At 38.3% G+C, this 23,289-nt stretch overlaps 3 protein-coding genes across 8 annotated transcripts in view; 1 reads left to right on the top strand and 2 right to left on the bottom strand.

Annotated features, from left to right (window-relative positions):
- LOC111335926 (uncharacterized) overlaps positions 1 to 6,652 on the bottom strand; it is a 7,917-nt gene extending 1,265 nt beyond the window's left edge. The window contains exons 1-5 of one of the 5 annotated variants that reach the window (XM_088759226.1): positions 4,029 to 6,652; positions 3,143 to 3,460; positions 2,354 to 2,465; positions 1,556 to 1,678; positions 787 to 1,017 (exon numbers count right to left, since the gene is read on the bottom strand). In XM_088759226.1, the coding sequence (XP_088615352.1) occupies positions 787 to 1,017; positions 1,556 to 1,678; positions 2,354 to 2,465; positions 3,143 to 3,460; positions 4,029 to 4,031 (787 nt within the window). In that variant the 5' untranslated portion in view covers positions 4,032 to 6,652. Of the gene's footprint in view, positions 1 to 786; positions 1,018 to 1,555; positions 1,683 to 2,353; positions 2,466 to 3,142; positions 3,461 to 4,028 lie in introns of all 5 variants that reach the window. The other 4 variants (XM_088759225.1, XM_088759229.1, XM_088759228.1 and 1 more) reach the window with 4 other exon arrangements.
- A 137-nt stretch (positions 6,653 to 6,789) lies between these two features.
- LOC111335906 (dolichyldiphosphatase 1) lies at positions 6,790 to 14,038 on the bottom strand. The gene is made up of 7 exons (XM_022941900.2): positions 13,834 to 14,038; positions 13,567 to 13,667; positions 12,222 to 12,403; positions 11,614 to 11,727; positions 9,362 to 9,490; positions 8,871 to 8,960; positions 6,790 to 8,047 (listed from the first exon to the last, which is right to left on the bottom strand). The coding sequence occupies exons 1-7, from the start codon at positions 14,036 to 14,038 to the stop codon at positions 7,993 to 7,995; spliced, it is 876 nt and encodes a 291-aa protein (XP_022797635.2). The 3' UTR covers positions 6,790 to 7,992.
- A 94-nt stretch (positions 14,039 to 14,132) lies between these two features.
- On the top strand, positions 14,133 to 23,078 carry LOC111335905 (uncharacterized). Of its 2 annotated transcripts, none has more exons than XM_088759222.1 (10): positions 14,133 to 14,297; positions 16,011 to 16,062; positions 16,511 to 16,680; positions 17,110 to 17,308; positions 17,703 to 19,497; positions 19,880 to 19,999; positions 20,847 to 20,929; positions 21,605 to 21,732; positions 21,995 to 22,118; positions 22,550 to 23,078. In XM_088759222.1, exons 1-10 carry the CDS (start codon positions 14,133 to 14,135, stop codon positions 22,657 to 22,659), a joined length of 2,946 nt encoding a protein of 981 aa, XP_088615348.1. In that variant the 3' UTR covers positions 22,660 to 23,078. The 2 variants fall into 2 exon arrangements, with proteins under 2 accessions (XP_088615348.1, XP_088615347.1); XM_088759221.1 differs by having other exon boundaries at positions 16,508 to 16,680.
- The last annotated feature ends 211 nt before the right edge of the window (positions 23,079 to 23,289 follow it).

Genomic DNA, 23,289 nt, shown 5'->3' with positions numbered 1-23,289 from the left:
TTGAGATGTATTACATACTGTTTTCGACGCGCCCAGTAAGCTTATGGATTTGAAATAAAGTAAAAGAAATTAATTCCATGCGTCTTTGTCAAAGCGTGCGATAAACCGATTGGACAAGAGCACGCATGATTTTTGGTTTGGCCTCTCCTTTTCAAAGTGTAAAATCACCTCATTTGCGTCATCCTTAACGACCCAAGCAGAGCGCACGTAGACTTCGGTGATTGGATACTCGGCAAACTTCAAGTTTGATTGCGCCATGTTAAAAAAGCAATGAAACCGAGGTTCTTATTCTTTGCAATGACAACACCGCAAATTTTTTCTTATCTTAAAAGTTCCCAGAATTAGCAAGGGATCAAAGTGAGAAATCTCGAGCCGGGCTAACATAGGCCCATGAAGCCTTATCGGGTAATTTTAAGGACATGTGGTTGATCTCCTCTGGGTTAATAAATAGCACTTTAACTTCCAAATCTTGTCAAATATTTTATCCCATCATTGAGTCTGGAATTCCAGCGAAAAGAATAAATTGTTATGGTAACTGATACACTGCGAGCTCCCTAATTGGTAAAAAACCGATCCCTAATTGCACCAGTAAACCCGTAAAAAGTTCAAATTAGTTCTATAAAAACAATGTACCGCACTTTCTATCAGTTTACCGCCGTAATAACCCGCGCGGGATGTTAGTATTCCTAGAATTTCAGACTTTCTCCATGTTCTCCTATCGTCCCGTGTAGGTTATTATGCCGATAAACCAATACAAAGTTGCGATCTATTGATTAAATTGCTTACACCAAGGGATGTCGACATATCCACCAAATATGTAACCATTCACTTCTATGATAGTGATGGTGTGATTTTTTCCATTACACTTCTTGTGAAATGTAGAATCTGCCTTTCCAGAGGAAGCGCGAAAGCACAACAGCCAGTGAGAAACGTTTCCAACGGCTGGAACTAGAAACCCATAGAGATGGCTGCGGTAAGATTTATTGTCCGATAGTATCGTTGAATTGATGGAGAACTCTGAAAAAAAAAAGTGGATTATATTTGGATTTACGCGCTGATTATTAAGTGAAAGGGTCCTTTAGCTTGTTTCATAGCGGTTGATTTCTTTCTGTACAGTTGCATCGCTTTTGACTGAATACTTAGACAGGCGTAAATATAAAACAAGTAAATTCTTTATTGTGTCAAAGTGATTAAATCATGACTGTTTTTTTCATTTTCCTTTTGATGAGTCGAGAAAGTGAAGCGGATTTCTTGACCAATATATAGCGTAAAGTGAGGTAGAAATAGTGCAATCGTGGATTATTTTAACGACAATTGATGAACAATTGCGCTATCTGCGTTGCATCTACAGTTCTCGCTATAACGAACGATACTTCAGTTTCAGCCCGGCCAAAGTTACAGTAAAATGTATGCCACAGAACCTCGATATAATGAACCAATCTCCCCAGTCCCTTGGCACTTTGTTAAATCGAAGGTCCATTGTATTACACAATTTCGATTTCTACTAATTTATGCAACAGGCCAATATTACGTGGTTATAAGCGACAGTCTTTACCAGGCTCGCAGGTGTATCCGTCTCCAAAATATCCCTCTCTACATTTACATCTATAGGAACCAGCGGTATTGTGACAATGAGCATATTCACTGCAGTTGTTGACTTGAGAGCACTCATCGATATCTTTGAGAGACAAGTTGATTTAGTAGTTTTTTTTACACGATTTGTTGTCGACTCTAGATTCTTCTGCAAAATTCACCGCCACTTTCAATGGCGAAATAGTTTTTTTTTCATCCTTTATACAGGGATAAATAGCTTCAAGGTTCAGATCAAGAAAAATGTCATACAAAAGAAACTTGGTTAGAACCTACTGAAAACTGCGGAATAATGCGTTTTGTATTACGAGCAAGTCTTTCACGATACACTTCAATGTTTGACCCCTCGAAAAGCTTTTCATAAGCATTTCTTTTTAATTTTTTGGGTTTTCGGGTCCCAGATATATTGAAAACAGTGCGTACACAAAATGTAAAGGGGTATGCTGGTGTTTGCAAAAGTCATTTCGTGTTATCTTTCGATCCTATGTGCACTTGTCTGTTTACGATTTTGTGGTTTGTGAAATGATGCCACCGTACGACAACAACTCCAAGAGTATAAATGTCGTAGACACCGAGCTCGCTCAAATTATACAAACAACTGAAAAGTAAAAAAAAGCACTCTCTGGCGGTTTACCACTTTGGATGGGAGAACAACACTCCAACTACGTTACTATTATTTGAAGAGCTCGCCAATTCATCTATCCTGCGTAATTTAGATTAAAGCAATAGTAAGAACTCAACTAACCAGCTCTTTTTCATTTACCTCCACAGTCATGGCCTGTAAATCCGAAAGTGCATAAGCAGCGAAATTTTTTGCTTGTAAAACCAGATTGACAAGTTCCCTTGTTCTTGCAGGGTGAACCACCGCAAGCGTTCTGGGAAAAATAAAGTGAAGCACGCGATTTTTCATGGATAGAGAGACATCAGGTTTCATTGTATAATACCCATGATAAAAAGACAATTAGCAAACTGCTTCCTTGACTTCGTTATAATAAATTTCTTCAACTGAAGTAAGTAGAGGTTTTAGGCTAAAAAAAAAAGTAATCAAATAAATTCCGGAAACAAACTCCGAACAAAAAAAAAAAACTAAATTAATGTCGCATACCTGGCCTCATTTGATTTACACGTCTGACTTTAAAACACGTTTTAAAGAATGGTGTAAGTTTATCCCACATTCTGCAGAAGACAGCCCTACATGGTGCAAAGTTTTGAAAGGAAGCCTCTCATTTATGAATAATTTCTGTGGTCTTAGAAACTGGAAGAATATACATGCACTTAATTAACCAATTTTCTGTAAATTCCCTTGAGAACGTCAATGATTGAAAGCCTCCCGAGGGAAGGCTGCGCTTGAGGCCGCTCTGATTGCACCCTCCCTTGTAAGCCTTCTGATAGGTAAGTAGCCCAGCGGAGGGGAGATTGGACACTCTCCTTTGTTATGAAACATCTTTTTGCCTGTCACAATCCAACGAGCACTGACATCTTGAAACTTGGTTATTGTTACATCAACTGAAAACTGATAAGTAAAGTACAAACTATAGGAACATACACTCACTTCTGTTCCGCGATAAAAGTAACCATCTACTGTTTTAAAATCCTTGGGATGCTCACTATAAGTCGAATTATTCAACTCGCAGTCTCGTTGTGTTCCTTCAAACTGTAAGTTTATGCTGACGCAGTTGTGATCCAGGTAACACTGCCATTCACACGAGTCCTTGTCCATTTCCGGTATTGTTTTTATCACGTGACTAATCAAGCGTTTTCCAAAGCTGGAAAGGTTACTTGGGAATTCCATTATACGGCAGTTGCCTGTAAGGCAGTCGTTGAAGCCTTCAGTTACGTCACAATTGATCCAACAAAATCTGAGTGGAAACTATTCTCAGCTTGCTTTAAAGCGTTTTCGTTTGCATAACAAAATATACGCTCATAAATATACATAGAAAAAGAAAGAAGTTTATATGTCAGACCACCCGTTATACAGATGTCCACCTTCATCAATAACGTATATGACCTATCATATGGTTTAACAATGCATTCGGTAAGCTTCTAGATCACTGAAAACTCACTCATTCAAATTTCATTTGGAACTCCGTTATTTTTTGCGCAGATAAAAAATTAATTAAAAAAGGCACGCCAAAGCCTTTAATATTAAGTGAAATGTTTCGCACATCACGCAAACGATCGATGCAAAATGAAAAAAAAAAAAATAATAATAAATAATAAGGCATTGTCAAGTGATCTGATGCTTAAGAGAGTTGGGAGGGTGAGACTTATATAAAACATAGACCCAGACTGCGGACAAAGATATTACTTTATAATAACTTACATGACCTAGGGACGAGATAACGCTGCCTGACTGAACATCTTACAAAAGACGAAACCAATTTCTTTAGCATATTAAACAAACTTCACCAAACTGGGACATCAATGAGAAAACTTACCATCAATACACGCTGAAACCGAATTTAGCACAGCTATTGAAATAACGGCGCACAAAGTATTCATGATCTCCGAGTTGGTAAGGTAGTTAAACAAAATTGATTGGAAAATTCAGTCTGTCGCCGTAGAACTTCAGCTTGCTAAACACCCAAAAGTGCATTATATTGTTTAACATATCTCAGTTTCATGTTTCCTCTCCACGTACACTCAGATCTAACCAATGGGAAGGTCTTACTAGAAGCAGCTGTTCTTCAAAACCTGACCACTCAAAATTAAAGATGCTGCAAAAGAAAAGAACCTTTTAAAATTAAAACAGGTATTATGTTACAATGGTAAATTCAGTGTTCACTATCTACCCATGGGTGTACGCTGCTGACGTGAGAAAACTTTTCCAGGTCAACAGATGTTTCGCATACAATTGTCTCTTAAAGGAAATAATGATAGAAGTCTCTTTTGCCAGAAATGCGGAAATGTCTTCGCAGTTGTCGGAAAATGAGACAGAAATGCCCCAGAAATGCCCCATTTCCTGAGCCACTGCAAAGAAATTTGCAAGTTTAATCGAAAGCGAGCTTAACGAACTTGTTGGCTAACAGCACTCAAAAGAGACGAAAGAAATCACAAATTGGGAATCACAATACGTAAAAAGCAGCTCTCAGCGATAACCTCGTCCATTTTAATAGGCTTTTAATGGCGCTAAAATTGACGAAATGAGTTGTTGAAGCTTTTGCTACAAAGCAAAATGTTTGCAACCGTGGAACCCCGTTTAATGTTATAATATAACCAAAGTAAAGCCCTCGCTCTGCTTGGTGAATTCAGCGTCCACCATTTGCCCATGGGTGCACGCTGCTGACGTGAGCAAATGCAAAGACTAGTTTTCCGCGCGCGGTTGTTTTTCTGGTCACTTTAGATTTGTTAAATAAAAGAAAACTCTTTTGCTACAATGTATCAATGTTATGTTATGAAACAAATGGTAAACGCAACAGTGAACATTATTGACTTATGAATGCACTTCAAGAAGCTAGAGTCGCTCTCGGCTATGGCCTCGCGCGACTCTTACATTTCTTTCGTGCTTAGCAACCTCTCGCATGTATCCATAACTCAATAGTACAAGCTGCACGCTGTGGTGTTTACCATTTGTTAATTCAAACCCCGCCTGAGGCAAAGAAAATTGGCCATCTAGATCAAAATCTACGCAGGTTCTATGCAGAAGCCAGAACGAAAAAGGGCGTAGATTACAGCAAATCTACCTCACTGGGATTTCGTAACACTATCGAAAGATACCTCAATGCTCCTCCTTTAAAACGGAGGACTAAGAATTTCGACTGATCCAAGATTTTCAAAATCAAACTTGATGCTAGATTCACAAATAAAATTCCTTTAGCGAAGTGGCAAAAAAAAATGTCTCACACAAGTTGCTATCGAGGAAGAAGACCTCCAGAACCTGAAATCTAGCGAAGTTTTTTCCTTGTCTCAATATGTTCCCTGCGGAGGAACGTTTGGTTCATGTTGTCTTTTTCCTTTGCCGAATGGGCCATGAATGTCAAAGAAGCTTGACAACGAAGAGCTTAAAGTCTGAAATGGATGTGGCTGAAGAACAATGAGCCACGATTTTATATCAAAGAATCATCCGGGAGGATTGAACGATGCAGAAAGCAGAGAAAAAGAAGCAATAAAGTATGAAACCCAAGATCAAGGTGACGGCTACGCCGTCCTGCAGATAGTCGATCCAAAGTGCTCTGCCTTTTGTCAGTATCCGAAGAAAAACAGCACGACCGAAGATGCAGTTTGGTAAGAAGCAAGACCGCTCCGAAGCACGACCGCTCAGAATACACAGCCACACAAAGATTGTTGTTAAAATATCAACACGCTAATGCCATCACTCTCGGGTCCAACGCGGGATTTCAAACCGCTACATAGAGGCCATTTCAGGACACCACGGTGAGAAGTCCTAGTGAGCTACAGCCTTTGACCTCCCCGCTCCACAACTACAGCCAAGTCTTGTTGAGACAGAGAACCTTTACTTCCTCCACCAACAGCCACTGCCAGTCGACAGCCACTGCCAGTCAACAGCCACTGCCAGCCGTCAGAAGTTTCCAACAATCCGTGTCGTTCCAGACCAAACAAGAGTCACCGAAATCGCTGTTTGGCAACCGCAATATTCAAAACGTGCGAAATGTTTTCAACAGTTCTTCCTCCGAAATTCAGGCCAATTCCAAATGGCATTAAAGGACGGTTTTTTACTTTCGTCTGACACTTTGCTCATGATTGAGCAATTGCACCGATTGTTTAGAGATACAAAGCCCAGAAAGAGCTTTTTCATTAATTTTAGTAAACGTGATAACATTTGCCTTCCATTGATTCGACGAGTGAACACGCGCGGCAAGTGGTACAATGCCTAGTTTTCGCGCGCTTGTTTTTTCTGCCCATGTAAGGCTACTGGACATTTTGGTTCAGTAAAAGGAAACTCTTATGCTACAGTGTATCGATGTTATGTTCTAAAAAAAGTGTTAACACTACAGCGTACACTATTGAGTTGTGGATGCGCTTAAGAGGTTTGCCAGGCACTCCGGAATCGAAAATAGCGTATCCGCTCGAAGCGACACGCTATTTTCGTGCCTAGCAACTCCCCTTAGGCATGAAACTGCGTCAATGTAACACTGTTGGTTGGGTAGACTGGCAGGAAATCATGAATCCGTGGAGACAAGAAACATTTTTCCTCAACTCTTTAACTTGGATAGAGCAGTGAAGTCACAACCTGTAAAATTTCTCAAGATAAAATATTTAATGCTAGAATTTTTGTTTGGTTGTTGATTGTGATTTTCATTTGACAAAAATAAATGACTCAAAAATAAACGCTCACGGCATAATCGAAGTCAAGAAGATACAACTTAGGTTACTTCGACTCATTTCAATCTTTAAGCTGCAGGACATACCAACATCAACAAAACCATTCAAATAAAACTTGATAGTACCCAAAGCTCTTAACTAACATACAATATTGGCTCAAGTGTTTGGTATGTCTTATTTTCATCAAAAATAGAACTATTCCATATTTGCAAAGCAAATAAAAAGTAAATACATATTTTTTCTCTAGGAGACCACTTATTCCCTTCAAAGTAGAAGGTCGATGCTTCCAATTTAAGGCAACAAGGAGGTCCATACAAAGTCGTGGATTGCTCCAAAAGAAAACCAATTTTTTGTAAAGTGGACCCAAAATCCGTTTAAATTAAAATCTAAATCACAAAAAATCCCAGGCTAAAAGTAACGAAATACGAAAATTTTCAATACCATGCAGGTTACACCTACACCCTTTTCTTTAAATTCTTTATGAAAACGATTAACCTACACTAGCTACCCCCGAAATACAGAGCTAAACACTCCCCTTCCAAAATAAAAAAAAAAATGGGAACTTTTTTCTCTCGGAAAAATTTTTTGTATTTTCTACTATTTAAAATTAAGGGAACAATACCTCCCTAGGCCACCAATATAATTTCTACTCTTCTTTTTGTCTATATTAAAATGAAGGTATATACTACTGAACAAATCATTCACACCTCACTGTATTGGTACTCTGCACTACAGAAATGATAATTATGACAATAATAAAGCTTGTAATTGGCTCTTGGTCAGATGTAGACCAACATAAAAGCAGGCAAGGGAAAATGGAAAGGGGTAAGGTAAAAAAAAAAAAAAAGACTTTTTTTGTTGAATCCCCCATCTTTTTTCTCTCACTTGCCCTGTCTTTTCTTTGGTCTCCACTAAGTGAGTGTCTTCCACAGGCAGGGTACCACAGAATTGGAAAGATAAGCACAATTAATTAATTGATCATTGGGATTTCCTGAGGATTGATAACTATTAATTATTGATAAAGAGAGGCATCTCGTGCATCTCCCTTCATTCTCGAGGAGATAAACAACACTTGAATGTTTTCTAGAGCACAAACTTGTAGAGATCTCATCTCCCTTTTCAAGAAGTATGAGACTTAAAATAATTATTGTGTGAGCCTCTCCTCTGTCGTTTTCTAAAAAGAGAAGAAACAGAAAGAAATAAAATAAATGTAATCTGCTATGTAGCCCCATCACTTCAACAAAGGGCAAACTGCAATTGTACAGGTATCAAGTCTAGATCCAAATGTGTCATCCCTCCACCTCACAACCCTACCGGTATTTGAACTTTTGAAGATTGGTTTGTCCATATGCTTGCCCTTGCAGGCCAAAATAATTTCCAAATGCCCCAGTCAAGCATAACTTTTTTTTGAACAATTCTTTGAAGTGATCAATGAATGTTGTAAAATTTAGCTTGTAACATCATTCTACTTAAGTGAAAATTTTCTTCTAAGTCAGTTCATCATGTCAGGAGAGTCTTTGCCTTTTAACTCCTCCATATATAAATTTCAAACACAAGAATTCCACAGGTTCAAATTCCCCAACCCACCCAGGAAAGGTTTAAATTCCCCAGCTAGGGGCATGCACAAGAGTCAAATGCCCTGGGGGGCAGAAGTGTTGAAGCTTTGAATTGATCAGTGCATGAGATATGAGCATTTTGTTTTTGGGCGAAAAAAGGAAGTAGACATGTACCATCTTAGAGACTTGTTTAATTCAGAAACAATGTGTATATATAAAATCTTAATTTGCTTGGAAAGAAAAACATTGTAATTATCAATGAAAAAAAAGAATAAAGCTATTTGATATTATTTGACAATTACTTATAATTTATTCATTTATACTCTTATCAAAAGATGGTGACTGTTGACACAACACACCACTGTTGTGTTAGAAGTCACAGACACCTACATTTTATGGATTTTGAGCCAAAGTTGAAATGTGCATATAAATTGAACTTACTTCATTTCTGTTCTTGACTGTGTATATTCAAACCACATGACTGATGGGATCAGTGTTGAATCACGGATCATAAGGTATTCACAGATAGGCCTGTTAAAAGAGAGTTACATTACAAACAGCAAACTCTCTAAAAACCATGTCTCTCTTGGTTATGTTTTGGCCTTCTAAACTGAACCAAATGTTTAAATATATACTTATATACATTTACTATAAAAGCAATCAGATTAATAGTACTTTTGGACCATTTCCCAACATCATTTGAACTTGAATTTACATAGATGAATCAGTAAAGATTATTACATCTTCTCTAAGAACAGAACCTTTGCATTCAAAATCTTATGTGTTGCAGCTCCAACTTGATGTCAGGGAACAAAATGTCTACAAGAATTTGTTCTACAGATTAGAAGTCAAAAGAGATTGAGAATTGACTCCTGCAACTAAAATTAATGTACTAAGCTACTTGTAATCAGTGTTACAAAATTATCACTTACCAGGTTGTTATTGTTGGAAAGATTGGTGTGAGAACTGTCTGTGTGAAAAAAAACCAAGCAATACCCAATCCACATCCCAGCAGGAAGCCATAACCCACTTGCTGTGGGGTGTGGTATCTGAGGTATACCCTGTGAAAAAAATACAGAGGTAGGTTAAAGGTAGGTTAAGATAACTCAGGTTTAGTGTGAAATCTGATTTCAAATCTGTAAGCTTTACAAAAAAATTCTATACAATTATTTAAGTTTATAAATGGTGATAGGATGCCCTCAAAAGAATAAAGGCTGATAGTTTCGAAAGAAACTGTTTGGGGCTGCGTCTGTGGGAGTAACGAAATAAATTGGATATATCAACAAAGTTGAAATGGTAAATTGGCCACCGTAACGATTACAAAAGCTGATGTTTCAAGCGTTAGCCCTTCGTTGGAGCGAAGGGCTATCGCTCGAAACGTCAGCTTTTGTAATCATTACGGTGGCCAATTTACCATTTTCAACTTTGTTGATATATCCAAATTATGCCCTCAAAAGAGAAGAGAAAATTATCCAAAGTAGGATCTTTAAACAAAGGAATAAGTAAACCCGGACTACAATTTAACCCAAAGTTAGGGTTAATCAACCTTCAAAAGAACTGGGCCTAGAACTACAAGTTCAAGCTGTGATGCACTTGGCAATTTTATTCATTGATTACAATGAATCTGATTGCCAGTGAAAAAATTTCCGATATCTTGACATCTCAAGATGTCTTGTTTCTCTCCAGATGCACCTTGTTTCTATCAAGACGTGTCTTGTTTCATTCAAATCTTTTCTCATTTTCTTGCAAGTGCACTGCAAGTACCAATGGTTGGCATAGTTGTGACACAGAATGCCAGTGTTTAAATACAATTATTTGAGTGTTGAGTACTGGTACATTTTACTGATTTTATCTAATGCCCATTACATTTTATCCTGAGACACAGTGGCAATATACAGTACCAGCCATAGGAATAGCAGCATTATATGCGTGTTTCATGCATGTAAATCCACAATACTGCGTGCAATTTACATGCAAATTACATGCCTGTCACTTGTGGGTGAAAGAATTACATGAAAATGTGTGTAATAAAATTATTCATAGCGCATGTAAAATTTTACAAGCAGAGTTTTGTGTAAAAGAGGGCAGAGTACTTACTGTACATCAATTATTAGTGGTAATAAGCAAGTTTTCATCGCAGAAAAATGTTGCATGTCCAACACAACTTATATGAAAAGTGTCCAGTGCAGTTGAATATTTCAAATACTCGGTTTGAATTACTGTTTCTGTTCACATATCTGTTGTCTGTTACAAGTTGGCTGGCTTGCCTTAAGTTGCATTTGTTTACATTTCACTTTCATTTCATGAATAGTTTGAATAGGTGGAATTTATCTCAAAAATGAAAAGGCTGTCACAAATCACTACTGCCGAGGCAAATATGTTATAAATTACAAGTAAAAGTAAAGATATACTATACTGATTTTCCATTTCATTTTCCACTAACTGCTTAATTGCTACTGGTGAATGATTGCATCACTTATCTATTTTGTAAGTGGAGCTCTGGATCAAAAGGTCTACCATCAGTGCTTTAAATAAGACCCGGCACCCGCCGGAGCTCTGGCGGGTATTCTGTTGTGAGTCGCTGGGTATATTTCACCATGCTCAAGTTGTGGTCAGCACACTCAAGTTACACTCAAGTTGCTCTCCAGCGGGTGCTGTACTAAGGTAGCCACCTATTTCAAATCTTATTGAAAGCACTGACCATTGAGCCCTTGGTGTAACATTGTGTTGTGTTCTTAGGTTTCTGGGGTCTGTGATTGGTAGAAGACAACTAAGATTTTAAATTGAATGGAATGGGTTGTCACATGTGAACAAAACAACATCCATTGGAGAATTATTTTGTTAACATTTCTGTGAAATTACAGACAACAGTCCCTTGAACAGCCAGTAAAAACAAGCTGCCACTGACTCTTAACAGGGGCCCTCCTACTGGGGGGGAGGGTAACCTGCAGTGACTGGCATCTCTTCTGAGGTGAGTAGCTAGATCCCCAATTACTCAAAGTTGAAGAAACTAAGATTAAAGCAGCTGCAATATGGGCTACTCCTTATGAGCAGATTTTTCCTCTTAGTCTTGTTCTTTGGTATTCAAAAATCACTGCTTGTCATTCTTGTTACGAATAGTTAAAGTCAAACATCCTGGCAGTAATGAACACCTTGTGAAAATGACCAACAAACTGCCACCAACCTACTAAATCCAACAGCGACAGCAGCTAATACTACACCAACTGCTAGTATATGCCGCCATACATTGTCTATTAAATCATCCCATACTGTGGTTGCCTGAGAAAAATGCAGAAGCCTGAAAATAAAAGAATAAATCATCACTTGTTTGTGAATAGAATGAAGTATAACAATCAAGGCTTTGATACAAGACCAGCCTTTAAGATGGTGATTAATACAAGGCTGTGCTCTAAGGAAAATTGAATGGAGCCCAGTGCTCTGAAACTGTGAAATCCAGGGTGCCCAGCAAATGTTTTTTATGAAAAACCTAACATTCCTGAGTCACCAAAGAGCAAAAGTAAGGCGCCAGGGGCCACTGGCACTGCTACACCATGTAGCCTTGTAATATCTACCAAATAGAAACCTGAGTCTTTTGGTTATTTGCACTATAACTCATGGATACTTTCTAAGGGTCAAATCCATGCTGGTTTTCTTGCAGTTACAGTAGCTGCTGTTTTCTTGTAGGAACAGCATTACATGTGTATGTAGACAGTAACTTCAAGTTTTCCATTACAAATCTCATTTGGAACACAAAATTTGGTTATTTCAGTCAGACCTCAAGTATTTGCTTACCTTACATATATAAACAGGACAGAATACGCAGCAAAGAAAGCCATAAACTGAGCATGATCTGATGGCATTGCATGTCCAGAATGTGAGAACACATGACCCCCACATAGTCTAGGATATGCTAAACTGTGTTTCACCACCATGTTTACAAGTTCATTCACTAAAATTCCTCCGAAGAAAGTCATCTGCAACAGAAGAACCCTCTCTGTCAATGCAAAGAAACGTAGTAAGTAAAATTCATACACAAGATGATACTTCAAGGAAAACAGACTGAAAATTTTGCCTAAAATGACTCATAATTATTTGCACACAATCATAATATAAATTACATGTTTATGTATTTAGTACATACAAAAACATTCAAACCATTGAATTCTTTAAAGCTTGGTAATTTAGTATCTGGCAGGCGTGGAGTTGGAGTCTTGTTAAGGACTAAGAAATTTCAAATCCCATTGTTCATAAAAAGTAGTTCACATCTTTTGAAAATAGATCACTGAGTCTAATTATACATTATTTTATCTTATTATTTTATCACAGGGGAACTTCTCAACTGTCTGCTTTTGATATTTTGGATGTAAGCTAAGAACAGGATGCTTGTCTCATTTTGACATAAGTGATTTAGGACTTGTGGGAGGGAGTGTGTAGCTTATCAAACAGAACCTTTCAAGGTTGTAGCCACTGTGTCAAACAGAGGGTTCTCACCAGTATTTGCCACCTGAATATTGTAGGTCATTTGATTAAAAAAGGCTTGTAAAGGGAGGAGGGGAGCCATAGCTATGCCTCTGCCTTTAAAGTTGTAACTTCTGAATTTGCAGGGATTTGCATCTTCACAAGGGATATTGATACACAGTACCTTTTTCAAAACTTGACTAAATGAATAGTAAATATCTCTCCATTTCTGTCTAAACATAACGATTACAGGAAACCATATGTGGTACTGATGTGTGTCACACAAATAAGCATCATTGTCAAGAAATTTTACCCTATGACAAACAAGAATTTACTGATAGGGGTTTAACAGCAATGCAAACCAGAAAGATAAAATATGTACCTCCTAGGCTGTAAAAAGGGTATTGTACTGGTTTACTCATGAGCTGTGAGTTTAAGAGTAAAACACTTTAAATAAAGACGTGACATGACACTTTCAATTAAAGAGAACCACTCTTCCAGATTTCAATCACAGTCCATATATGGGAAAGAGTTCCGTAGAACCCCTTACATTAATTATGTATTCATTTCATAAAGACTAAATACAAAGGTTTCTTTGCAATACTCTATGCATAATTAATATATGGGGTTATATGGAACTCTTGCCCCATACATTTACATTGAAAATAAACCAACCTACCGTGTGTACTTCTCGTCGGAAAATGATTAAAGTAATAAAACCAACTACGATAAATATAGGAAGCAGACTACACCATGCCAAGATCTTCCCCGTTATGTCTCCTGTAACATACAAGGAAAAAGAGACGAGCTTGTTTCACCTTGTAGGCTTATAAAACCGTAATACATCTGAGATAGCAAAGTTCGATCTACAGGCTTGCGGCAAATTCAGTAGCGGGTTGATGATGCTTAAAAAACCCGGCAGGGGTCCAAAATTTTATGTCACTACCTTCTGGGTATTCCACGTGAGTGAGAGATATTGTTTTCCATTTAACATTGTCTCCGGCTAAATCAAAAAGGTAGGAATCTTTACCACTTTGGCAAGGCCGTCTAAACGTGTCTTCCGCCATATTGAATTTCCCATAGTGCTTATCAGTATTTACTTCCATGATGCTTTGTAAGGCGGGAATTATTAAAATGGCGTCTGAATCCATGGAAATATGGTGATGTCAAGGTTTGAAAATTGTCTGATCTCTAATCATAAATTTGATATTTTGATGAACAGCGGGTCTTGAAAAGTCTTAGTGGATGGATGCAACCAGTCTGAATGACGACCTTCGCTCAACTAAGATTCCGAGAAAGTCGGTTGCGTCAAGTACAAGAAGCTTCGCTGTAACAGAGAGATGCAGACAAGAACTGAAAGACCATGATATCGATTTTGACGTCAGGCCTCCAAGGGGTACAAACCATCAGGTAACTTATCATTATCGTTTGAAATAAAACGCGACAGTTGCCATCCAGTCAAGTGGACTGCAGTATTCACACCAGTTCACTTGCATGATGTTAGCAAAAAGTTTAAGCAGTAAAGAAGGAGAGGTTATTATGTGGATAAGCCTTATTTGTTTTGACATGAAATATCATGACTACAATGCCTACACACTGTATAATTGAAAGTGTGATTCCCGGAAATAATCGAAGTCGTGAGTTCTGAGGAAACGGTAGTGTTGCATTATTAATTTGAATATATCAACAAAGTTGAAATGGTAAATTGGCCACCGTTACGGTTATAAAAGCTGACGTTTCGAGCGTTAGCCCTTCGTCGGAGCGATTCGTGTGGTATTTAGAAATCAGTCTGTAGAAGACATTGTTTTTGCAAATGCCTTCAGCTGCATCATACTGGTGAATAAATGTATCAAAGAATGCATGTACAACTTTTAGACGTTTTCCCAGAGGTTCAAACAAGATTTTTCGAAGAAATCTGAATAGTTTTTATAATGTGATAACTAGCTGAACGACAATAATGCTCTACCAGTGCTGAAACTGAATGCTCAGTGACATGAATTGTTCATTGAAGCCAGCTTTTATGTAGCTCATGATTATAGCTACTTCTGACAAAGAGGGAAGAATTAAACACGATGGATATGCAATTAGTTAAATTAGAAGCAGGGCCAAACAAGATAGGAGTACAAAACTCTAAGTGATATGTTTGGCCTTTTAATTTCATTTCTAAATGGCAAAATTCCAGTAATTTATGGATTCCTAGATGCATGTGAATATATATGAAACTGCATTAGCTATCAAATTGCACACTGGACTTACACGGTCTCTGTTGTGAGATAATCAGAAGCTATTGTGATAACCAGGTTAGTGAAAACTTAGTGAAAACTGGCCTGTAATAATGTTCATCTTGAGGGAATTACATATTCTCTTCTTTCCCCCTTCCCAAAAAAAAAAAAAGAAAAAAAATGCAACACTAGAGAAAGTTCAAGAATGACATGTTTTGTCACAGCTTGCAAGCTAAACCCAGGTTTTTGATCCTTTTTATCAACCTAAAGATGGTGGTAAAATGATGAAGGGAAGCCAACGGCCTCAAAAGTTCAGGAAGCAGGAGAACATGTTAAAGGAAGTGGGAGGCTGTGACCCCCCTGTCCCCCCCCCCCCTCAGCCATGATATTTTACCCCTTTCTCACTTAGGAATTAAACAATATTTATCAACACCTTCTTTGTTTCAAATTGGACCTGGGTCAGTTGAGCCTTGATGAACTAGTGTTACTGATTTTTTGTGGGTTAATTAATGAAAAAACGAAGCAGTTGGAAAATTGATTTTCTAATTATAACCCATAAATACCTACAGCCATATGAAGTTCTATAGATTTCTGTAGTAATGTTTGTTACTGTCAGGCTGAACCATTGAGAGAAAATTTCATTATTTTTATATAAAATCTATCTATAGCTGTACATCTGTCAATATTTGAAGATTCCAAAAAGGATAGACTGATCTTTTTGATAATTGGACAAGCATTTATTTGGTAGCATACAATTCGGGAACACAATGCAGCAGTTGCGAATTAACTCCAATTGTTTTTAATCCCTGGCAGTATATCCCCTTTGCATCAAATTAGTGACAAACCCCACTAGGTTTTCTCTAATTCAAAGCCTAACTACTGGTGTCTTTAAACTTTTCAGCAACCAGGAAAGCACTTGAGCATAGACACCAGATTTTCTGAACTTAGCCTCGGTAAGAGAGTACAATGTTTAGCTGTTTTCTAACATTTTGTTGAAAGTTGTGTTCAGGGCCTTTGAACATTGGATTCATCTAGATCCATGGGCATTTTCAACTTCACTTTATTTTTCAATTTTAAGTTAAAGTTTTGTAATAAAGTTTACTGATAATTCTACTTTTTATTCTTAAATTTAAGTCTGAACTTTTACCACTTTAAGTTACAGTTCTTGTTAGTGACTGTACAGATTGACACTTCCAACTGGTTGTTCCAGTGGTTCAATTTGTTACAGAATACTTTTTTTGTTTTTAAAACCTACATGTTTAAAAATGGCCTCTTGCAATAAATGACACTCCTTCTAAATAGAAAGGTCTCAAGCATAAAAAAAGATGCCTCTCACATAACAATTGTATGTTACATTTGGGTGGTACTGAAAGTTAATGCTGCTTTTTAATTTGACAGAAGATTCTTCATTAGTTGCTGAAAGTGAAAGAGATCCATCCAGGTTACCAACAAGTGCACCCACCTTTAGAAACAGAACCATACATAGTAGAGTGCAGATCCCAAAAGGAAATTTTTACATCACCTCTCCTTTTAAACAAGGGCCAGAGAAAGATGTGAAAGGACCCGTTTTGGTAATGTTTTGGTCAGAGAATGATTTAACAAGTAACTGGTAATGTAGAGTCAAATCCTAAGACTCTAATAATGCTAGAACTAAATTACTGTTCTGTATCTCAGTTTTAGCATACATTTGGGTTAGGCAACTTTAAATTCAAAGCCACGAATAGCTTCCATTTTAAATCTTTTAGGTTTTGTAACCCAAGAAATGCATGCTCTGTACATTGTTCTTCAAATCTAGTCGGTGTCTCAGAGGAATAACTTTAATATTCATTCCCTTCCTCCCCTCCTCTCCCCCCCCCGCCACCCCCCAACCATCCTGTCTTTCTTTCTGAATGACATCTTGGTCTGACATCCCTGGAATTCAGGTGATAAGTACCTTTCTGTTGTGTATGTGGTATTGGGACACACAAATAAAAAAGCTTATGCTTTTTAATTATGTGCAGGTCATTGATCCTAGTCTTCAGTTGAAGCAGCGGACCACTGCTGGAGTTGCAAAGATCAAGAAGCAGCTGGAAAGGACAAAACGAACAAGAAATATGATTCTTCCTCCAGCCCAGTTACAGAGAGGTCGCCTTAAGGCACTTGGGCGACCTGTGACGGCTTCTGATCCTCTCGTAAACAATTGTCAAGGAATTTTGGCTGGTAAGTCTGTGCATGGTCAAAGTGGCCCTTAGCTTACTAATAGATGGAAATAAGCAGATCTTTCATACAGCATAAATGTCGTAGTTTGTCTCTTTATATTCTGCGTACGACTGCGCCCAGACACACTCGTTAGTACCCGCTCTTCAATGCCACCACGAGTGCATGGGCACGTGTGCACTCAATAGGAGACAACAAATAAAAATATGATTGTACAATTTTAGTTTTTGTCCTGGACGGGGTGGTGAAAACATGAGCTACACGCGCGTAAAAGAGCAGACTTGTGTTACTACTCGCTTGCTCGTTCTGCTCTATGTCTATCGCTCTAGGTTTAATCGTGTGCCTTCGCACACATGCGGGTTGTAATTTTACCTCTGTTATCTTATTTCGTCTTCAGGTACACGAAGGTATCATGGTTTTGCAAGAAGGCGGACCAGCCCTTCACTAGAGCGTGTCAAGTCCTCAAGAGTGTTCTCAACTTCGGAGACAGCATTATCGGCTGCTGTACGACCGGGAAGCCCGAGTCAGTTACTGCGCCCAGAAAGTTCCATTCATAACACTTCCTATGCATCTTCTGTCAACGAAAGTAACAGCCGCAGTGATTTTAGTTTTTCTGAAGATGAACTGAGTGATGACAGCATTGATGTAGATAATCAACCTGAACAAGTGGCGAGATTCAACCAGGATGAGAATGAAACTAAAGAGAAGCTCCTTTGCCTTTTAACAGAGAACAAAACTCTTGCAAGTGGTTGTAAACCTCATTTTGATGACAGTAAAAAAGAGCACCCAGACGACAGCGATGAAGACGAAGGCCGATGGGCACGACAGAATCTTCTACCAGCTAATCGTAGCTATGAGTTTGAGAGAGGGCGAAATAACAACTCTGATAGTGTCCGGAAGGCAAGCGGGGGGAAAACTAGTACTTCACAAGGGAAACAAACACAGTTAACAACGTGTGGTGGCAGGGAATCCAAGCGAACTTCAAGTTGTGAGCTTCAGAATGAATTCTCTGTTGACTCTTCAATGATCAAGTCATGCCAGAAGACCACTGACAGGCTTCATCCAGAATTGAAACCAGTATCCCGTAACCCAGGAGCTGAAGAGTCTTTTAACAACCGTTCAGGTTTAGATCCTGATAAAATAATTGACGTTCATATAAGGGTAATCTCTGGAAATGGAAGTACATGCGTGGGAACGCTTGACCGATCTAACAACGATGATGATGAATACCTGGATGGCGATACCTTAGATTCTGACAGGATACCTTCGGCGGACATTCTAAAAGTACTTGACTCTTTGAATCTTAGCACTTCTGCAATGAAGCCTCGGAATCCTCGAAATGAGCGACCCAAAGTAAGAAGGGTGCAGTCTGCTGGTTACATGAGACATACGGCTGGTGCTCTAATAGAACCGAGACCACCGTCAGGTAAACGAGTAGGAAAAAGAAGGGAGAACGATAAAAATATACGTAAGGTAGAAAATTCGAACACTGTTACTTCCATGACAAGTAGAAAAACTGATGACTTGACAAAGTCTGCGAGGGAGAAGTTACCGGGTTATTTCACTGAGCAGTACAAAAAAATATTGGACGAGCAGAATCGAGATAGGAGTGCGAGTGCCCCGGTAAAAAAGGGACTTCCGCCGCCTAGCAGCATGACTTTGGTAGCAAAAGAAATTACAGGCAAAGATAGCGATAGAAATGGTTTAGCTGATATGGCATCTGCTAATAAACTGGGAAAAGAATTTGTAGAAATGTGTCGTGGCAAGTCTTCCATGGAAAAGACTCCACTTTTTAGCGAGAAGCCGGATAAAAGCTCGAACGGCAAAAAATCGCCTCGAAGTTCCCCAACAAGTGTGTTTGTGACGATGGAAGATAAAAGTGAATCTAGAGGTTTTAACGATTGGGAGGACAGCAGTTCTGGCGTGGAAACGATGTCTTGTGCGACTGGTTCATCTGCTTATGGTCGTACTATCGATAAAAGTAATTACAGCTCTGAATTGGGGTGGAGTTCAAGTAATGAGAACTTGTGTACTGTGACTGACGGACAACGTTATGACGAGCTTGATGACTGCACTGATAGTGTCAGTGATGACGATGATGATGGCGTTAATGCTGGCCTTGTTGAAGACTTTGCCAATGATTCCACAGATTTGGAAGTGGTTGCGAAAACGATGACTCTGTCCGAGTCAAGGTTTGCACATACTATAGTCTTATTCAGTATCACACAAATTTTCCAAAGTATTCTGTGTCTACTGAAATTCATTATAAGAGCTCCCGTAAAAGAAGGCTGTTAGGATAACAGTGTTGCGCCTCTACTCCTGAGAAAGAAGCGTCACATTCCAAAATTGTCTTTGTGTTGATACTTCACAATCTTTTAACGTGTCTGCTTGGTAGTATAATTTAGGGGAATCTAGATGTTGGTCACTCATGGGGGTAAAAGGATTACACCACAGTGTACTGTATCTATTGTTACAGTCATCAGATATATCGCATACCCCATGTACTACTTTCTTCATATTGCCTCACTTTTAAAATGGTGACCGAACCTTTTCTTTTTCAAATTTTTGCGTTAGATATGATACAAAGAAGAAGCCCATTGCTCCATTTCCACCTCTTTGCTTCAGTATTAATGCTAAACCCCCAGAGGGGCAGTTGTATTACTTCGCTTATGGACCAGAAATGAATCCCAACAGGTGAGCAAGGGAGTTTGTGCAGTTTGATGAATACTCGCGCTAAAGCAATCATATCAGTGAAATCCTAACTTGCTGCTTGATGGCTCAACTACCACAAATTTCTGATAGGTTCATTGTAGTGGATCAAGACGACTTAAACGAAAACTCATACGTTTCACTTCTTTTAAATTGTGCCGTGTAAGTGACTAAAAAACACTACAGTAAAAAACAACAAAAATAGAATTATGGTTGAGTAGTGATATGTCGATCTTCTTTTTTGTAGGAATTCTTCGTGAACATGGTGGTTTTCTTAATTTTTTTTTTCGGTCAAGACTTTAGGTACAGTTATGGTTGACATTGTTTCACCCCACCCCTCCCCCCCTTTTCCTTTTCCTAACTCTCTCTTACTGTATTTACTCAAAGAACCTCTCAAAAAGAGCCGCATGGAATCGTGGAAGTATTTGATGAGTGTCGTGAAAGTAAATACCACTTCATTTAGTACGAAAGACCGTTTTCTACTTAAAAATTATTCGCCGAAGGCGAGGTGAATATCGTCGAATAATCCCCGAGACAAAGTCGAGGGGATTATTCGACAATATTCACCGAACCTAAGGCGAATAATTGTTTTAGTATAATTTCAGAGCTGAACAATAGAGAAATTTCTAAAATCATAACACATTAGTAACATTAATTAGCATTTTATTTTAACATTTCACATAAACCGCGTGGAGCGGTTTATATTGCGTCATATAAGGAACCGCTCGACCAATCAGATTGCTAGAAACCCTTTGTTCAGCTCTGAAATTATACTAAAAGCAAGTAGTATACTTACTGATTGTTTTGTAATTATTTATTTTTTGTTTTATAGGATGGCCATTTACTTGCGTCGAGAGCCTAAAACGCGATTGTGGGGAATTCTGTTTGGATTCCAGATTCTATTTAACAAGAGGGGTATGTTTTGGAACCGTAAAAAAAAAAAGGTTTGAATCACCGAGGAGGATTCAAACTCATTCCCTTCCGCATTACCGATCGAACGACCTAGAGCACCGTACTGCTGTTCGGGCGGTTGAATGTTCGAGACGTCTTACTCAGGAATAATATGTAATGTATTTGTAATGACATCCGCAAAATAATGGGACATCGTTTAACTTTCTCGCATGAGGACTCGGTTTCCCGCACCTTTATGTCTTTTGGTTCTCAGGCAAAGAACCTTAGACACTGTTTACAAGGAGCAGACCGTGAAGTTCCTGTTTTTTGTTGAATAGCCTTTGTCTGTCACGCTATTTTACATAGTTAGGGTAAAGGGTAGTAAAATTTGCACACAGAGCTATTTCAAAAATCAAAGGGTGAGCGTGGTACTCAACTCACACTTCACCCTCAAGTAGACTTCGTAGAACTCGTGCCAAGACAGGTTCATATGTTCTATGTGGCGTAAAAGAAAGACATGGATAATTTAGCTTTTGACAAAGAGAAATCTAACTCTCGAGGAGACGTTTCGTTTGAATTCCGTGAGCGTTCCAGTCTGAAAGGGCAGATAAGATCCATATTTAATGATGTTTGGTAATTTTTATGTGTACTCTTTCTATATGGTTATTTGTCATGTTATCCAAATTGTTATTACGGTAGGTACATCCGATGAAGCTGGCGGATTTCCTAACATGGAATTCTCTCCAAGAAACTCAGTTGAAGGATGTGTGTACGCGATAACGGACACAGAACTGAGGATGCTGGATAACTGCATGGGTTATCCTAAGGTCAGTAACAAATCCAGGAAAATTTCTGTTTAGTATTTTATTTTTATTGATCAAATGTGACTCTGTTGATTCGTAACAATCTAACTAACGATTTTGTATGTCAGTTAAATTTACAGACACGCGAAATACAAAGTTTATCACCCTTTTAAACTAATACAAAGGCTGCTCTAATTCAGTGTAAATAGGCATTGTTCCGTAGTTCGTCTTTACCCTTTCACTTTCCTATCTTCATTTTTTTTTTCTTTATTTTTATTATTTGTAGCATTATACTCGAGTAGTTGTACCGGTTTGGATGCTGAACTGTACCAGTCCCTCTGAACACGGTGTAGCACAGTACTGCGTACCAGCGGTTTCGTATATTGCTCAAGATAAGTGGATCGTTAATGGTAAGCTGTGAAATATTTCATTTTCCTCTTTCTGTATATTGCAACAGTTATACCTTTTCAGTGTTGCAAATTCCAAATTTCATTGCTGCAAAAAGCTTTTTAAATAATTTTTAATGTGGGTATCGCTTGTTGCGTTTCAAATCTTTTACTACACGTCATTTGGTAAAAAGTAATGTGCAATCTTTCCGTATTGGTGTACCTTTTAGTTCTTTTGTGGTTCTTACCAGCATACTGCAAGACCAAGCTGCTGTTGAATTTGTTTTTTAATCTTGTTAGTTTACGACTCATATTTTTCTAATCAGAAAACGAACCCCGCGCGAATGAAAGATGGGAATGAATGGAAGTCTTAATTTTTTCGATAGTCGTATTCTTACCATCTTCATGTAACGCTTGTTTCGCCAAAAAGTCTTATTTATTTTGTTACATTGTAGATTCGTCCCAAAAGTTGGAATGTCGCTACAGTGTGAGCCAATGTTTGAAGGCGTCAGACATACTGACTCCTAACTACGTCCAATTTTTAACCAGCCAAGCAACCAGCTAGCTTAAGATGTGGATCTAGAATGAAGTATTGAACCTCTGACTTTTTGAAACTTTAGTAGGTATTTTCGTAAGCAGTCAGGCTTATTTATCCAAACTCGTATGTCTCACCGGTACAAAACCTCCAAACATCACACCCATGGCTAACTGCTTTCACAAAAGTTTAGGGAGCGTGGGTTCCATTATCACTGTTTTAGAGACCCACTTAAACTTCCAAATTCTCTTTAAAAGAGCTTCGTAACGTTAATGCTATTCTGGGTTATTGCGGAATGCAAAATGTCTTTAGAAATTATTGTCAAGTCCTCGTCAGTCAGGCTGTATCTAGCTGGTATCAACTAAGTTGTTATCTAGTTGTGAATATGTAAATTTGTCAACTATTGTATTTACTTGTTTTTGACCTACAAAGAGAAATATTTTGGTTAATCGCTGTCAGCATCATTTACGAACTCTACCCATTTACTATGGAAGTTGGTGAAAATATTCTTGATAATCTCTGGATTTGATGTCAGGCTTCACCTGATGAAGAGTGTCAATCCGTAAACAAACAGGTCTATAAAAGATTCAGTTTAAATCAATCAAGTGAACGTTACGAAACGACCTTTAGAAATTACAAATGCGGTGCTCGGTCATATTA

This window comes from Stylophora pistillata, chromosome 4 (assembly GCF_964205215.1).
Source record: "Stylophora pistillata chromosome 4, jaStyPist1.2, whole genome shotgun sequence".
Taxonomy (NCBI): domain Eukaryota; kingdom Metazoa; phylum Cnidaria; class Anthozoa; order Scleractinia; family Pocilloporidae; genus Stylophora; species Stylophora pistillata.
Note: the sequence above shows the minus strand (reverse complement) of the source record. Positions and strands in the feature narration are given on the sequence as shown.

What these genes read in the sequence shown, in the direction of transcription:
- LOC111335906 (XM_022941900.2), bottom strand. Translation starts at nt 14,038, where the DNA reads ATGGATTCAGACGCCATTTTAATAATTCCCGCCTTACAAAGCATCATG. An exon ending in GTCGCTGTTGGATTTAGTAG is followed by an intron (nt 9,491 to 11,613) that starts GTTGGTGGCAGT and finishes TTTTTTTCACAG; the next exon opens with GGTATACCTCAGATACCACA. An exon ending in TTTCCAACAATAACAACCTG is followed by an intron (nt 8,961 to 9,361) that starts GTAAGTGATAAT and finishes CTCTTTTAACAG; the next exon opens with GCCTATCTGTGAATACCTTA.
- LOC111335905 (XM_088759221.1), top strand. Translation starts at nt 14,133, where the DNA reads ATGGATGCAACCAGTCTGAATGACGACCTTCGCTCAACTAAGATTCCG. An exon ending in ACTGCATGGGTTATCCTAAG is followed by an intron (nt 21,733 to 21,994) that starts GTCAGTAACAAA and finishes TATTATTTGTAG; the next exon opens with CATTATACTCGAGTAGTTGT. An exon ending in AGATAAGTGGATCGTTAATG is followed by an intron (nt 22,119 to 22,549) that starts GTAAGCTGTGAA and finishes GTTACATTGTAG; the next exon opens with ATTCGTCCCAAAAGTTGGAA.